Source organism: Arvicanthis niloticus, chromosome 27 (genome assembly GCF_011762505.2).
Source record: "Arvicanthis niloticus isolate mArvNil1 chromosome 27, mArvNil1.pat.X, whole genome shotgun sequence".
Taxonomy (NCBI): domain Eukaryota; kingdom Metazoa; phylum Chordata; class Mammalia; order Rodentia; family Muridae; genus Arvicanthis; species Arvicanthis niloticus.
In genome coordinates, this window is record NC_133435.1 from 18,840,480 (window position 1) to 18,857,420 (window position 16,941).

Consider the following 16,941-nt stretch of genomic DNA (forward strand, 5'->3'; position numbering starts at 1 on the left):
AACCCATGCTGCCCTCCAAATGGAAGTCTTCTGCCCCACCTCCCAAGTGCTTGTGTTATGGGCATTTACCATAACTGCTGCTTGATGTATACATGGTGCACAGAAATAATTATTGTGATAATTAAAGGTTTAGAACAGTTTGTTAGTCATGTTTTACAAAACAGCATCAATCAAAATAGGAGGTCAGTGACATGGCTTGGTGCTGTGCAAGCCTGACTTCCTGAGGTGGATGCTTGGGACTCACATGGTAGAAGGAGAAAGCCCACTCTCCACATTGTCCTCTGGCCTCACATACCACATGTGTGCAGGGCCTGGGAATGCTAAGACATGGTGGAGGTTCTTTTGGGACTGGAGTTCAGTTGTGAGCCTACATGTGGGTACTGGGAATCAAACCTGGGTCCTGGAAACAACTGCTCTTAACTCCTGAGCTCTCTCCAGCCCATAGTGCAGACACTTAGGACTCAGGGTTTGGCTTTTAATCTCATCAAATAGCACAGTCATCCTGTGTTCACCTGACACTGACTTGAAGTCTGTGACTCCATTTTGCAGTTTCCTTCCTGTAGGCTTGTATAGACCGAGTTGAACAAAGCCAGTCAGGATAGATATTGTTTAGAGTGTGGTAGCACGAGGAACTTTCTACATATCATGAGTCAAATCCAGCCTTAGGGAGGCAATAGCTAAATTAATAATTACCACCTTCCCCTAGGGTTCTGATATAGAGATCGTGAATTCTGCCACAGCCAGTGACAACTGTGAACTGACTCTAGAATGTTCCTCATTAGAACAAGAGGTGCTGCAAGTTCTTCATGTGGCGCATGGAGGTGGAGGTAAGTTAATTTCCCGTTTTGTTTTGTTTTTTTCTTCTGGAGATGGGTATCATCCTTGATTGCCGTTGGAATGGTCTTATCCCAGATGTACAGTGGACTTGTTTAAGTTGAAAACCTGCCAGCAAGTGTCTGAGAATAGCTACAAGTGTGCTGACACCTGAGATGAGAGCCTGTAATGAGTTACATTTCCTCTGTGAAATTGTCCCTTCACACTTACAAGTAATTAAATTTGTTAGCAAGAGCAGAGGGACTGGTGATATGTAGGCTGCACAATTAAAGTGTTTTCAACAAAAGAAATAACGATATCGATTTTGGTTTTATGCCAGAAAGCAGTGCAAACAGCATGTCATCAGTGGGAGAAACCATGTTGTCATCCATGAGAGAAACCAAGGCAGCAGTTGAGGTAAACTTTTATTCTGTTCTGTGGATGTTTAATAAGCACTGTCTTCCTGTTTATAGCTAAGCATTCTATTCCTACCTAAATTATAAGAAAATCTAGTGAAAATAATCAGTCAGTTTTAAGGTTAAAGTTAATTTCTTTTGGGTTTCAGAACAGAACTCTAAGCAAGAGTCTGCCCTGGTCACCCTCACAGCCCTGCCTGACTGGAAGATGAGTAGCTGTTCTGACTTAGCTAGCTTTTATCTGTTAGTTTAATTGATTTAACCATCTTAAGAATAGTTTAAACTAGTCTTTTAATCTACATCGTGATTATTTTTGGAAGTAGACTTTATTCTTGAATTTAGAATTTACTGAGTGAATGTCTAAAATGAAGGTTAGCTTTTACATTTGTTAACAAATTAAATATTGTCTGTTGCGGTTGTCTTCTGAATAAAGCTACTTAGCTGCACAACCTTTCTTAGTCCCTTCCTGCTGAGAATGGGTGACATAAAGAATAATTCTTTTCTGGAAGCGCCTGGAGACATGGCTCAGTGGCTGCAATTACCTGCTACTCAATCATGAGGACCTCAGTTCAGATCTCAGCACACATGGAATAAGCTGGGTGTCCTGCAAACACTTGTAACATCAGCTCCATGGATCTGATGCCCTCTTCTGGCCTCTGCACAGATAGACATGTGCATAAACTTAACCAGATCCAAAAATAAATCTTTAGTATTGATGAGGTGGTTCAGTGGCTGGAGAGGTCTTGCTGTCAAGTAAGTTATTAAAAATAGTTTATGCCGGGCAGAGGTGGTGCACGCCTTTAATCCCAGCACTTGGGAGGCAGAGGCAGGCGGATTTCTGAGTTCGAGGCCAGTCTGGTCTACAGAGTGAGTTCCAGGACAGCCAGGGTGACACAGAGAAACTTTCTCTAAAAACCAAAAAAAAAAAAAAGTTTATTTTGGGAGGCTGGGAAGTCTAAGAAGAAGGTGCTGATAACTGGCTTGGTGTGTGGGGATTGTACCTTTTGCCACATTCTCTGTAGGGAAAAAAATGCAGTGTCCTTGGATGACAGAGGAGGGAAATGGCCACATGGTACTGTGCTGTGCCTCTCAGACAGCAGCGTCCCCATCGCCTCAGAGCTCTTGGAGTTTTCATGGGTGTGGTTGGGATTTTGTTTTGTTTTGTTAGCAGGATCTTTCTACATAGCTTTGTCTGTCCTGGAACTCAGTATGTGGACCAGGCTGGCCTCCAACTCACAGAGGTCCACCTGAGTGCTGGGATTGAAGGCATGTGCTAGCTCAAGTTTTGGTGAATTTTAGGGGACATATTCAGACCGTAGTACGTAGCCTAGCCATCAGTCTGTCATGTACGCCCTGGAGGTAGTTATTTCATGCCAGCAAACTTGGGACTGCTGAAGTAAATGAATTCTTGGTGTCCTGTGGGCATAGCAGGGCTGAGCAGTCTCTCAGCTTCTGAAACACAGTGGGAGGTGGGAGGAGACAGTCATCTCATCTAATTCTAAGCATTATGGATGGCTTTGAGGTCTCCAACCTAAAGAAAGCGAGCCTGTAATTGCATAATCCTTTACTGTTGGATAGAAATCATGTCTTTAAGGGCTAGGGGAGGTGTCCAGTGGTAGACCTGAAGCACTGTATGCACAAGGCCCTGGCCTCCATCCCTAGTACTGAGAAGAAAAGGGCAGGGGAGTGTATACAAAAAGAACGAAACTAGGTGTTATATATTTTGAACTGTGACAAAAATTTAAGACTTAAAATTACTGAGCTTACTGCCTGCAAAATTTGATTCTGTAGGTGGAGGAAGCAGCGTCCCCTGAAGACAATGTCTATTTCGGAACGACTAGTGATGATTCGGATATTGTTACACTTGAGCCACCTAAGCTGGGAGAAATAGGGGTCCAGGAAGTTACAATTATTCAAGAAGCCCCCAGCTCAGACGACCTTAACATGGGTTCCTCTTCCAGCAGCCAGTACACCTTCTGCCAACCCGAGCCTGGTACGGAGCTTTTGCAGTAGGGGGGTCTCTGACAGCTTATTTAATGGCTTGTTCTCTAGGAAACTCAAAATCTTGATAAAACTTGTTACAGTGTTTTCCTGGCCTTATGGCTGAGCTCAGTGTTCTTTCTTTGACATATTTCTCTCTCCTCCTCCTCCTCTTCCTCCTCCTCCTCTTCCTCTTCTTCCTCTTCTTCCTCTTCTTCCTCCTCCTCTTCCTCCTCCTCCTCCTCCTCCTTCTTCTCCTCCTCCTTCTCCTCCTCCTCCTCTTCTTCTTCTTCTTCTTCTTCTTCTTCTTCTTCTTCTTCTTCTTCTTCTTCTTCTTCTTACTCTTCTACCGCTCTCTCTCTCTCTCTCTCTCTCTCTCTCTCTCTCTCTCTCTCTCTCTCTCTCTCTGTATGTGTAGGGGACTGAACCCCAGATACTGCACGTGCTAAGTGAGCAGTCTGCTTCATTCAGTTTATTAAAGTCTCAAGTCCTCAAAAGGTGCATTTGTCTTTTAATATCTGATTGATTGAGGTATAGCAGGGTTGAGCTCTGTGACTCTGGCTGTTTTTATACTCACTGGATAGCGCAGGCTTTGCCTCAGACTTGGCAGCAGTTCTACAGGCATGTGCCACCATTCCCAACTTCCATAGTCTTTTTCAAAATGGGGTTTCTCTGTGTAGCCCTGGCTGCCCTGGAACTTGCTCTGAAGATCAGGCTGACCTTGAACCCAGAGATCTGCCTACATCTGCCTCTTGAGTGCTGCGGTTAAAGACCTGTGCCACCACCACTCAGCCTCTTCTATAATTCTTAACCTCTGACTTCTGAATATGCAGTATCTTTCAATGTGACACAAAATACTTAGACATAAAGTTCCTGGCAAACGTTAAAAGAGAAGTCTGAAGGTAACTCAGTTATTACTCAAACTCAACAGTGATAACTTAAAGACAGAGTGTGGAGTCCTGTGACTCCATTTAGAATTACTGTTTCAGTCTTTTCCCAATCTGATGAAAAGCCAAAAATATTGTAGTTTGGATAGCTCCTTATATTTTTCCATTCTTTTAATAACTTGTATACATTTGGCAGTCAGAATCAAACAATATTTCTCGTTCCAATTTAAGGTAATAAAATGCCACATTGTGTTCCTTGGCTTTTTTGTTGGTTTGCTCTGGGATAGTATCTCTTGAGTTCACATTGTCCTGGACCTCACTGTGTAGCCTTGACTAGCCTTGGATTTGTGACAGTCTGCCTGCTTCAGCTGGGATTGTGTCACAAAACACCCACATCCTCTGTCCCCACATAACACTCGTGTCTGACACGCGAGTGCTGTGTAAGTTGTTGGGGAATGGTAATAAGTCTGTATATGTTCAGAGCAGAAGGAATGTCTTCTGAGTATTTTTAATCCATCCTTTGTTGAGCCTTAGATACAGATGCGTGACTGTATTTATAAAAAGTTGGTTCAGTTGACCTTGGAATTCAGTAAGTACCCAGAGGTCAAGGCCTTCCCACACTTGGGGTAGTCAGGTTCCTTTAGAGTTTTATAATTCCATCATGTTCAGTTTTCTCCCTTTTGATACATTTACTTATCCATTTGTCATTGTCTGCCTCTGGCTTAAGAAGCATGGACTCAGGAAGGCGTGTAGCTGAAGGGCACAGTGAAAGATCAGCACATATTGATGGCAACTGCACCTGAAAGCCCAGGATTCTGGTTTGATCTCCTCTTTGAAAGATCTAAGAATGTTTCAGAATTAATTAACAGAAATATTAGAGAGGGAGGGGGAGGGAGGGAGAGAGAGAAAGAGAGAGAGGAAGAAGGGGGGGGAGAGGGAAAGGTGTTAATTTGAGACAGTGTCTCACAATGTATCCTTTGCTGGCCTGAAATTTGCTATAGACCAGATTGGCCTCAAATTCATAGAGACTGACTTATCTCTGTTTCTTGAGTGCTGGGATCAGGTGTGTATAGCCAAGCACAATTTAAGCATATATTTTTTTAACCTTTTGCAATCCATCCCATCAAAATTGCTTGTGTAAAGACAATGTTTAAAAATGATTAAATTTTGAGCCACATTGAAAAAGCTACACAGCCAGGCATCGTGGGTTTTTTTTTTTTTTTAAAGAAAACTCCTGCCCTCCATTGGTCCACCCTCCCACTCCAAAGGCGAAGGCGACTGCTGTAGTGAATGAGGTTCATGTGTATGTTTCTAGAGAGATGCCATTGGATTTTAATCTCATAGAGATAACAGTGCTAACTGGTAAAAGTTGTAGTTTTAGTTTTTTTCCTTTACTGTTTACAATGAAGCTTTACACATCTTTTTTCCTATTTATTCACAAAAGAAAGGTGGTGGGAGAAGCTGTGGAAGATTCCTGAATGCATAAGGGGATGGGATGATGAGCTGAGACTCCGTGTTCCTAGCCAGCTCGCTCTCCAAGGTGGTGTGACGGAGCTGGGCTGCGTGGTGGCTGAGCTGAGCGGCTTCTTGAGCTGGGCTAGTCACATTTACTGTTGAAATGCTGAGTGCTTTGGAGTCTTGATCTAAAAGATCCCATAAACAGGCTGGCTAAGCTTACTACATGCCTTTGCATTGCTTGCTGCTTAGGCTGTGGGCCAAATTATGCCATCCAGAAAACGTAGACGTCCAGATATTTCCACCATTACATATATAAGTTACAGACAGAAGCATTAGGCAGCTGATGACTATTAATATCTACGGCTGGTTTGCTCATAAATATGAAGGCAATATGCATTGTAGGTTTGGAGACATTTTTAAGAGGTTTGGAGAAAAGTTTGCTTTTATATTCACTTACTATGCTTCTGTCAGAAAGTATTGCTTCAATATCCCAGCGGTGAGCTGGATGCCTTTATATCATGTAATGCTTGGTTTAAGGCTTCCTCTCTTTCTCTTTATCTGAGAAATGTACCTCACAGCTGAGGCAGTGGCATCTTGGGAAAACTAGTGATCAAGAATAACCAGACACGGCCGGGCGGTGGTGGCGCATGCCTTTAATCCCAGCACTTGGGAGGCAGAGGCAGGCGGATTTCTGAGTTCAAGGCCAGCCTGGTCTACAGAGTGAGTTCCAGGACAGCCAGGGCTACAGAGAGAAACCCTGTCTCAAAAAACCAAAAAAAAAAAAAGAAAGAAAGAAAGAAAGAAAGAAAGAAAGAAAGAAAGAATAACCAGACACATGCAGGGCATGAGGAGTATGAGGTCACGACACAGTGACCCCTCAGTGGCTTCCATGTCACTAAGCATTAGGATATGTGTTCATTCAGTAGTGATGGTGTCTCTATTGTCATGTGACCATGGACTACATTCTCCACGCTTGATCTTTAGGAAGCATTGCCTGACGTAGACACCAGCTTTCCTGTGGCATGGACAGCATGTTTTCTAAAAGACTGGCAGTTTTGGTTGCATGAGTGTTTGCTGCTTTGGAGCTCTGTGTTCAAGTTCACATCTTCTCTTTACTTCTAACTGGCCTGTAGAGATTATTACCAAGTGTTCTTGTCAATAATTCGTTAAAATATGGAACGGAATTAAGGAGTGACATGTACAAAAAGCTGCAAGTATTGTCTCCATGGGATTGTTCCTGGACTGGAGATTTTTTTGTGCAGTTTTTGTTTCTTCCCGTGAAGGAGCAGCACAGACTATGCCTTAGCATGGGGGAGAGCTGTTGTGCCGCTTCCTCAGGCTGACATAATTACTAGAGGGTACAGCCCACAACCTTCTGGTAAGAGTGGCAGTGGAAGGGAAGGGCTCGCTTGACTTTCGGAGCTGTGTGAACTGTGGTGTTCTGGACCTGGACAGTGGGGTAGGGACCTGGGAGACCTGTTGTAAGAGACCAGGAAGTACTTTATACTTGTTTCCTTAACTGAAATAATGGTTTCTGCTTGGGTTTGGTCTGGTGTTGGTTAATGAACAGCGTGTTCTTGTTTATATTTCTCTTTTTGGCTTTCTCATGTTAAAGGGCATGTGAGGCTAGCATTGATTATTGTCATATTTACTGGCAAAGCTTTTCTGAGAATGTGTACTTAAATATCAACATTTTTCTTTTTAAACTAGTCTTTTCATCTCAGCCTAGTGATGAGGAATCCAGTAGTGATGACACCAGCCTCGAGCCCAGCCCTGCTCCTAGACGCCGCCGCAACAGGAAGAAGACCATTTCTATCTCAGAGTCTGAGGAGCCTCCCCTCGCTGAGCCAGAAGATGAGCCCTCCAAGGAGCCAAGTAAATGCCACTTCAGTGGTGGCCTCAACAAATGTATTGTCCTGGCCTTGGTGATTGCTGTCAGCATGGGATTTGGACATTTCTACGGTGAGTGTTTGGAAACGCCTTGTGCAGAAGCCACTAGCGTATAGCAGCAAGCCAAGATGGCATGAGTAGTTCAGTGTTAGGTGCTATGACCTGTACCTATAGTCAGCTGCTTTACTCAGGAAGCAGAAGTAAAAGATTGCTGAGTCTTCGGAATTTGAGATTAGCCTGGGCAACATCGCCAGAGACCCTGTTCCAAAACAAAGCATTAACATTCCTTTTTTTTTTTTTTGACACAAGATCAGGCTGCTCTCCAACCTATAATCTTCCTACATCAGAATCTCAAGTATAAATAAGGACTAGTAACATACATATTTGTATATTTGTGGCTTTTTTTTTTTTTTTAAGTAAAAAGACTGGAGATTAAATATCTGAAATTGGGGTTGGAAAGGTGGTGCAGCGGTTAAGAAGACTGGCTAGGGTACTCGTCCAGAGGACCCTGTTTCAGTCTCCTAACCCACACGTTGGCTATTTCACAACCATTGCCATTCCAGCTGCCTTCTTGTGAGAATTTTAGGGCACTGCATGTACATAGTACACAGTCATATGTGCAGGCAAAACACGGAAAAAAATGTGAAGATGCTGGGTGTGGTGTTGAATGGCTTTACCCAGGGGCAGGCAGAGGGTTTTGAGTTTGAGGTCAGACTGGTTTACAAATTCTGTCCCATGCTAGCCACCCTGGTTTTTGAAGCAGGACTTTCCATCTTTTGTCTGTCTGTCCGTCTGTACATCTATTCATCTATCTATCTGTGGTTTTTAAAGCAGGATCTTACTATATGACCCAGGCTGAGCTTCTGACAGCTTCCTGACTGCTGAGATTATAGATCTGTGCTGCCTGGCCAGAGAGGTGTAAGATACTTGAGAAGTCAATGTCTTACACCGTGTCAAGTTCACAGCTCTTGTTGTCTGAAAAGGGGTTTCTCTATATAGCCCTTGGCTGTCCTGGAACTCGTGTATACCAGGCTTGTCTCAGACTCACAGAGCTCCATCTACCTCTACCACCCAAGTGCTGGACGAAAAGTTTATCCCATCATGCCTGGCAACCTGAAAAATCTTAGTCTGCTATATAAACTGCTTTTAGGTTTATTCCTTTTCTTGGTCTACATAACCTATACTTCAGTTTTCTGTTTTAATAGTTCTTCCAACAGTATGTTCTTTCATGAATGTGGTAAAGGTATTTATTTGGTAGAGCATGATATTGGAATAAAATGACTGGGCAGTCCATGCTTGCTAAAGTCAGAGTTGCTGAGGTGTTTTCTGTGTTCAGCTTGAGGTGGTATTTGGGCTCCTGGGGAGGCCTGCCGTGTGTCCTGCTGAGTGCTCACTCTGAGCCACACTAGCACACATTCAGTGTTTGTGAGTGTATTTTTGCCCCCCTACAGGTAAAAATGAAGGAAACAAGGGAAAAGGTCTAAAATCTTTTTTTTTTTTTACTAAAAGCCAAGAGTTGGTTATTAACTTGAATATTAATACAGACTGCACTAAAATCTCACAATTTGCATGACTTTGGAATATGTTTTTAGAAAGTACAGTTTATAACAGTCCTTTTAAAACCAAGATTGCTAGCTTTAACAAAATTAACCCACTCTCTTCCTCCTATACACTCCCATTTTAGTCTTATCATAGTGTGGGAATCCTGGATGCTGCAGTCTACGAAATGAGATACGCATAGCTAAGCCGTGACTCAGTGACCTCTCAATGTTCTCACTAATCTGCTCAGAATGCAGCCAACCTTGGCTCTGCTGTATAACTGGGGTTTTCTGTCTATACTAGAAAAGCAAGCAAAAGATAGTGCCACCATATACTCTAGTTGTTTGACATGATTCAGATTCTGAAAGTGCATCTGAACTTTTAGAAAAAGATACAAATTAGCAAAGAAGATAATCTATAAGAAAGCTAACAACAAATTCATGTTTGAAGTGCTTCTCCATCCTTGCTCATCTCTCCACACATAGGTAGGTGTTGACAGGTTGTCCAGCCATTCTAAGGATGGGGCTGTAACTAGATGAGAAGCTAACACAGCAGAAAGAGGCACTGAAGTCTGTATATAGTCTGTATGGCTAGATCAGCTTACTCAGTCATCCTTGAATGGGCTTTTAGTAAGCTTACGGCAGGCAGGAGGTAAAGTAGACCATTCCAGCAATGGGGACTCGATAAACCCTTTTGGAAACAAAAATTATCTAGATTATAGATAAAAGATGTTTTTAAGGAGGCTGGAGAGATGGCTCAGTAGTTAAGAGCATTGACTGCTCTTCCAGAGGTCCTCAGTTCAATTCACAGCAACCACCTGGTTGCTCACAACCATCTGTAATGGGGTCCAGTGCCCTCTTCTGATGTCTGAACACAGTTTAGGATGCTGACTGAGTGAGAAGGTTTGATTTATGGAGCAACTGAAAACAACAGTTAGAAAAAAATAGTGAAAAGGAAAAGGTAAAAATAAAAGACGCTAGAATCACCTGGAACTGCTTTGAGTTTTGTAATCCATATACTGGTGCCATAGGAAGGCTTCGGGGATTAGGGTGAAGGATCGAGGAAGAGGTTAGAGTGTCGAGGGCACTGGGGGTTTCCAGCCTACAGTTTTAGTTTGGTAGTCTGTCACAATTCAGGAAGTGTGCTAGCTGCTTCACATTGGAAGTAAATGATTTCTTAGTGGAAGAGTCCTGCTAGACAGTGAAGTGCCTGGGTGATGTGCTGGGCTTTCCACAACCTAGCTGAATCCCCACTCCTAGATTGTTAAGTGATGTTCAAAAGTGAGTTTCAAGACCTGTAGAAGGAATTAAAAGGGATTGTTACATCCTATGTTTAAACATCTGCATGTACTAGTATGCTCACTAGTTTCCAGGTCTGCTTTTTGGTTTAGTGGTTGGTTTTGTTTATTTGTTTGTTTTCTTTCCCATGTATTATACATGTAGCAGGAGCATGCAGCTTGCCTTGGCAAAAGAACATTTTGAATTTAACCTGAGGGCTTGGCAGATGGTAGGTAGAGGCTCTTCCACTGCCCCTGCAGAATTCTTAATATATTTGGCTTTAAAGGCCTATAAGATAGCTCAGTGGGTAAGGGTGCTACTTTCAAGCCTGATGGCCTGAGTTTGATCCCCGAGATCTACCTGGGAAAGGAGGGTTCCAACATGCCTGTGTCCCTCCCCCAAAATAGTATATGTATATAGTTTTTAAAGTAATCTCAGTATTTAAAAAATAGAAGGGATATATCTCTGTTGGTAGAATGTTTGCCTAGCATGCACAAAGTTCAAGCCTTGGCTCAACATAAAAACTAGGAATTGGTGCAATCCTAGCACCCTAGAGGTAGGTACAGAAGAAATTCATGGTCATTCTCCACTTCATAGTTTAATTTGAGTCTAGCCTGGTCTGCAAGAGGCTCAGTCTCAAAAATAATCAAACAAGCAAACAAACCTTTTTGCCAGGTGGTGGCCGTACACGCCTTTAATCCCAATACTCAGGAGGCAGAAGTAGGTGAAGTTTAAGTCCAGCCTGGTCTACAAATGAATTCCAGGACAGCCAGAACAGTTACACAAAACTGTCTTTAAAAAAAAAAAAAAAGTAGAGGCAAGAGAATCCAGGAGTTCAAGATCACCTTCAGGTAAATAGGGAGTTGGACTCTAGCTTAGATGACTTAAGATCCTGTCTCTAAAAAATAAAATAAAACAGAAATTTGACTTTGAGACTGATGGGTGTTCATAATTAGGCATTTGCTGTGTTATATTTCAGTGTTTGAGTTATAGCCTGTAGGCAATTTTTTTTTTGTTTTTTTGTTTTTTTGTTTGTTTGTTTGTTTGGTTGGTTTTTCGAGACAGGGTTTCTCTGTGTAGCCCTGCCTGTCCTGGAACTCACTCTGTAGACCAGGCTGGCCTTGAACTCAGAAATCCACCTGCCTCTGCCTCCCAAGTGCTGGGATTAAAGGTGTGTGCCACCACTGCCCAGCTGTAGGCAAATTACTAAGAAACATACATTTTCATTTTTCTTTGATTCTTAATCTGTAGGAAAAGAACTCCACTGATGGCTTATTTTTCTGTTTAAAGAGGTTGAAACACTTTACTCAGTGATCTCAAAGCTGAGTGCTGTTGGTATAGCAAGATGAGAAGTATTTTTTTTTGGTGGTGGTGGGGATTGCAGGGGTTGTTAGAGTGGCCTGTGTGTTTCTTTGGAAGAGTAGTAAACTACTTAAATGTCCTGTGTGTGCTGAATGAATTAACATATATTATTAACCTGCTTGTCCTGTGCTTAGCATCCACGGTTTGAGGAATGGCACCATCAGTGTTTTAGAGTGAAGAATGGCCTTGCCCAAGTTAAGGAGCTGGTGTAGCCAAGTGTGTTGTGCATTTTGGAGGAGTGGCAGTTATGTTATCCATATAGTGGTTTTTCCTTTCAGGCACAATCCAGATTCAGAAGCGTCAGCAGTTAGTCAGAACGATCCACGAAGAGGAGCTGAATGGTGTGAAGGGTTACCACTCGCAGTGCCAGCAGGAACAAGAATCTTTCGTAGATTTCAAGGTATGTGTTTCCTAGATTTCATTGAATGTTGAAAAATAACTAATAGTAAGTAATAGGAAATAATTGAGCTAGATGTGAGGACACACAAACACTGTAATCCTATTCTGGCATTTGAGAACCTAGGCAATATGAATCAGGCCAAGTTCAAGACTAGCCTGTGCTACTTAGCGACACCCTGACTCAGAAAACCAAAGAGAAGAAGAAAAGTAGAAACAAGCAGGTGAAGTAGTTAGGTGGTGTTACAGTGAAGAGTAGTGGATGAGAGAGATGGGTCAGCAGGGAAAGGCACTTGCTGCCAGGCCTGAGCATCCAAGTGCAGTCCCCAGGCCCTACATGGTGACAGGAGAGAACAGACTCCCACAACCACAGGCTGTCCACTGACCTCCACATGCACACCTGCATACAAACAAATGTAGTTTAAAAAAAAAGGTTAAAAATAGTGTTAAGTTGGTTTGTACTTTTATACCTGTTCCTCATATTGGCATGCATCATGTGATTTACTTCTCTTGGCACTCTTGTGAATGAAGCAATGCATCTTTTTTATAAACAGAAAGAGGTTCAGATAGGCTAAGTAACTTTGCAAGGCTAGCAGATCTAATTGGATTCCAAGTATCTAACTTCAAAGATTTTGAAAACTGAACTATGTGTGTATATGCATACGAAGTACTTTGCATGCATGGCACAAGTGTGGAAATCAGAAAATAACTTTCAGGAGTCAGTTCTCTGATCTATCATGCTGGCCCTATGGAATCCAGCTCAGGTTCAGGCCTGGCAGCAGGAACCTCTGCCAGGAGAGCCGTCTTGGAAACTACATTTTTAAACCTTCCTTCCCTCTTCCTTCCCCCCGTCCCCCCTTCCCCCCTTCCCCCCTTCCCCCCTTCCCTTTCTTCCTTTTTCTGAAGATTAATGAGTTAGGGAAACAACTTTCAGTTGTTTCTCATGTGTAAAACTCTATTACTTATTTTGTTTGTTTGTTTCTGAATTCAAGTTTACTTGGATTTGGGGAAGTATTTAACTATGTTACTAGGATTCAGGCTGTCCTGTGTACAGAGATGTTTCCATGAGATTCTGTACTGACACACAGCAGCCTTTTCTGCCACCCTAGTGTTGGGGTTAAAGGTGGGTACTGCCAAGCCTTGCTGCCTTCTGAATACTTTTTTATCCTCATCAGTACTGAGTCTGGGGACATGGGACATGGGGACAAACATACAAATGGCTGGTTGCGAGCTTACTTACCAAAGGCAAATGCAACTAACGTTAAAATCTCTTAGTTGCTGGGTGTGATGGGACAGAGGAAAGCAGATCTGATATTGAGGCCAATCTGGTCTACAGAATGAGTGATAGGTCAGCCAGGGTGATGTAGGGAGGCCCTTTCTGAAAATAAATGAATAAACAGAATAAAATGTTAGCTGTCTAAACTCTGTAGGCACCTTTTCATGACAGCTACTATAGTAACAAGATGGAAGGGCTTCCTTTGCTTTTCTCTGATGATATATCTGTATGCAAGCACTGAGCACAGACTCTGGGGCCTTGGGTCTGCTAGTAAGTACGTGGCCCTTAGGCTGTTAGAGACAAATGGAATTCTGCCTACTTGTTCTTGTTTGAATTCTCCTTCCTCAACAGTGTTCTTGATTTGACATGCCTGCCTGCTACTCATTCTCTTTCACGTGACACTTTTACTTTCCATTTCCCTTTTTAAGAATGAGAAGCCTCTTGAACATATGGCAAGTGGCATTGAGCATTTATTTTCCAACTTTTAATACTATTTAACCATACCCAAAGGGTTTGTGCACATGGTCATGCACACACACACACACACACACACACACACACACACACACACACACACAGGTACTAAAGGGTATTGTTGTTACATGATACAGATTCAGATTGAACTTTCCAATGACTTAACATTTCTTTTCTCTTTAATTTAAAAAAAAAAAACATTTAGCCATTGAAAGAAAACCTTGAGAGGTGTTGGACCACTACTGAATCAGAGAAGGTTACCTTTGAAACTCAGAAGAAGAACCTTGCTGCAGAAAACCAGTACTTACGAATATCTCTGGAGAAGGAAGAGAAAGCTCTGTCTTCATTACAGGAAGAGTTACGGCAACTAAGGGAGCAGATTAGATTGTTGGAAGATAAAGGCACGAGTACCCAGTTAGTTAGGGAGAACCAGGTTCTTAAGCAGTACTTAGAAGTGGAAAAACAGAAAACAAATAGCTTCCTTAATGAAAGGGAGACTCTCCTGGAAGAAGCAAGGATGCTGAAGAGGGACCTGGAGCGAGAACAGCTCACAGCAATGGCTCTGCGGGCACAGCTTGAGCAGTTAGTCCCTCACCAGGCACAGGACCAAGCAGAGTCTTCTAGTGTGCAAACTGAAGAGAAGGAAATCGTGCTTCTACAGCAGAGGCTTGCTGAGCTGGAGCAGAAGCTCAGCTTTGAGCAGCAGCGCTCTGATTTGTGGGAGAGGCTGTACGTTGAGGCAAAGGATCAACATGAAAAGCAGGAGACGGATGGGAAGAAGAGAGGAAGCAGAGGAAGCCACAGGGCAAAAAGCAAGTCGAAGGAGACGTTTCTGGGGACAGTTAAGGAAACATTTGATGCTATGAAGAATTCTACCAAGGAGTTTGTAAGACACCATAAAGAAAAAATCAAGCAGGCAAAAGAAGCTGTGAAAGAGAATCTGAAAAAGTTCTCAGATTCGGTCAAATCCACTTTTCGGCATTTCAAAGACACTACCAAGAATATCTTTGATGAAAAGGGCAGTAAGAGATTCAGGGCTCCAAAAGAAGCAGCAACTGAAAAGCCAAGAACAGCTTATAGTTACTCTTCATACTCACAGCAGGAGGCGCCAAACCAAAACCAGAATTGCAGACGCCCTTCTGCACAGAGAGATGGAGGAAGAGAAAAGCCCAGTCACTCTGAAAACATTAGAAAAAATGAAAATTCATATACATACAAGGCCAAGTTTGACTGCAGAGGCACCCATTCTACCAGAAGGGCTTGTTCAGGTATGTTTGAGTGTGCTGGGCAGGAGTCCATTAGCCCTGCTAATAAAGCGAGTCCTGTTAGGATGAATGACTTTAAACAGCTGATTCACTGGTACTTACTGAATGAACTGGATACTTTTCACCACTGGAAAGAACTGGATCAGTTCATCAGTCCGTTTTTTCCAAATGGTGTCTTTAGACATGACCAGAAGCTCTTCGCCGACTTTGTTGATGATGTGAAAGGTTACCTTAGGAGCATAAGAGAGTATCAAATGGAGGATGGCAGTCTGCAGAAGCTGGATGGATGTATATATAGACACTTTGGGCACGTTTTCGCCCTTCCATTCGGACCCAGGTCGGTTTACATAAAACCATGTTACTATAATAGCTTCTAACAGTGATACAGTACATAGCATTTCATTTTATTTTTTAATACTTTGAGCTTTTTGGAAGGTTTCTGTTTGTAAGAGACGAGCTTTATTGCCAGTGAAAATTCAGAATAAGTTGAAAGACTAGAGTTTTAAAAATTATAACTATTGCAAACTAAAAAAAAAAATATCCATGTCAATCACTTAGACTTAAATGATTGAATTTTCCTTAAAAATTAAAGGGTGGAAATATATATAACTTAATTGAACCAATCTAGGTTCTTTCAATATAGTTTATATAATTAAGTGAAATTATTTCCTTTAATCTTTGACTTAGGGAGCTAGAAACAAAGACTTCAATGTGAAGCCCAGGTCATGTGGAGCCGCCCACCCCTCATCACTGTTAGTTTGACTGAATTTAGGAGGATGCATTGCGGGTTACTACTGAGAAGGGTAACCTTCTGGACGCCCAGGAGCCTCACAGCCCCATATTGTCCTTCAAGACTGTCTGTTGTCCTTCAGCCTTTTATTCTGTAACTGCAGATGTCTGCTTACCTTTGAGAGTCAAGTTCCATCTTTATGAATAAATGCAATGTACCTATAAAATAATGAGACTGGTTTCTGATGTCTTTAGTTCCTGAAGCAGGTGCCTAGTGCTATAATGAGCAGTGTTGGAGGCTGCTTTGAGGAACGGGAACAACTCCTTGCTGTTCAAGAGTCAGGTGTGCAGGGAGAGGCATGAAGGTGTAGTGGCCTTAGGCAGTCTAGAGATGGTTGGAAAATCTTCATGATTGAAGTGACCTTGCATCTAAGCTTGCTTTGAAACCTGCTTTTGAGAGAGAAGAGAGGGTTAGTACATGGATAGAGGCGGGTCCTTCCTGGAATGGAAGGTCATTAGCAAAGGCATGGAGAAACGAAGACACACTACTTTACAGAAACAGGTGAGCTGGGATGAATCAGGAAGGTCTCCGTTTTGTCCTGAAGTGTCTGTCTTGTGAGATGGAGAATTTCTGAAGGATCTTGTCACTGGGTGGGATGGTGCCTAGCCTGTTAGATGACTGGAAGCAGCCATGAGGGTTGATTGGCAAGGTGTGAAGCCAACTGTGGTGGTCTGCACATGAGAAGCTGCTGGGAATCTGAATGAGGTCATCGAAGGTGGTGAGAAGCAGACAAGATACATTTTAAACAACTCATAGTGTGACAGTTCTATCTTGTGTAAGGGAAGTAGAAAGTGTTGTGGGTGTATCTGGAACGACTTCACTGTTGGATATCGATATTACTCAGAATACCAGAAGGAAGTTTTAAGCAAGAGGAACCAGAAGCCAATTGATTTGGAGGTATCTGTTGGCATTTATTTGGAGAGATGGGTTGGTAGCTACACAACCATTTCTACTCAAAATCACTTCAAAGCCAGCCCTCATTGGAAGGTCTAGTGCAGGGGACACCGACATCTGTGTTGGTTAGAGAGAAAGCCAAGCAAGAAGAGTGTAGAGTGACTCAGAGATGTCAAGTCAGGTTCTTAGAGCTGAGGACTGCAGGGTGCTTGTGTGCAGGTCTT

The 16,941-nt window shown here is 42.6% G+C and overlaps 1 protein-coding gene and 1 long non-coding RNA gene across 15 annotated transcripts in view; one reads left to right on the forward strand and one right to left on the reverse strand.

Moving 5' to 3' along the window:
- The window catches only part of Ccpg1 (cell cycle progression 1), a 32,409-nt gene that overhangs the window by 14,376 nt on the left and 1,092 nt on the right, over positions 1-16,941 (forward strand). For 4 of the 14 annotated variants that reach the window (XM_076926280.1, XM_076926281.1, XM_076926279.1 and 1 more), the window contains 7 exons: positions 707-827; positions 1,154-1,230; positions 3,021-3,222; positions 5,541-5,636; positions 7,265-7,516; positions 11,901-12,022; positions 13,974-15,370. In XM_076926280.1, the coding sequence (XP_076782395.1) occupies positions 707-827; positions 1,154-1,230; positions 3,021-3,222; positions 5,541-5,636; positions 7,265-7,516; positions 11,901-12,022; positions 13,974-15,370 (2,267 nt within the window). Of the gene's footprint in view, positions 1-706; positions 828-1,153; positions 1,231-3,020; positions 3,223-5,540; positions 5,637-7,264; positions 7,517-11,900; positions 12,023-13,973; positions 15,993-16,941 lie in introns of those variants that run through there. The other 10 variants (XM_076926292.1, XM_076926291.1, XM_076926290.1 and 7 more) reach the window with 7 other exon arrangements.
- LOC143439764 (uncharacterized) lies at positions 8,919-11,906 on the reverse strand. The gene is made up of 2 exons (XR_013107792.1): positions 11,738-11,906; positions 8,919-10,277 (listed from the first exon to the last, which is right to left on the reverse strand). It is a non-coding gene; the product is annotated as an uncharacterized LOC143439764 (long non-coding RNA).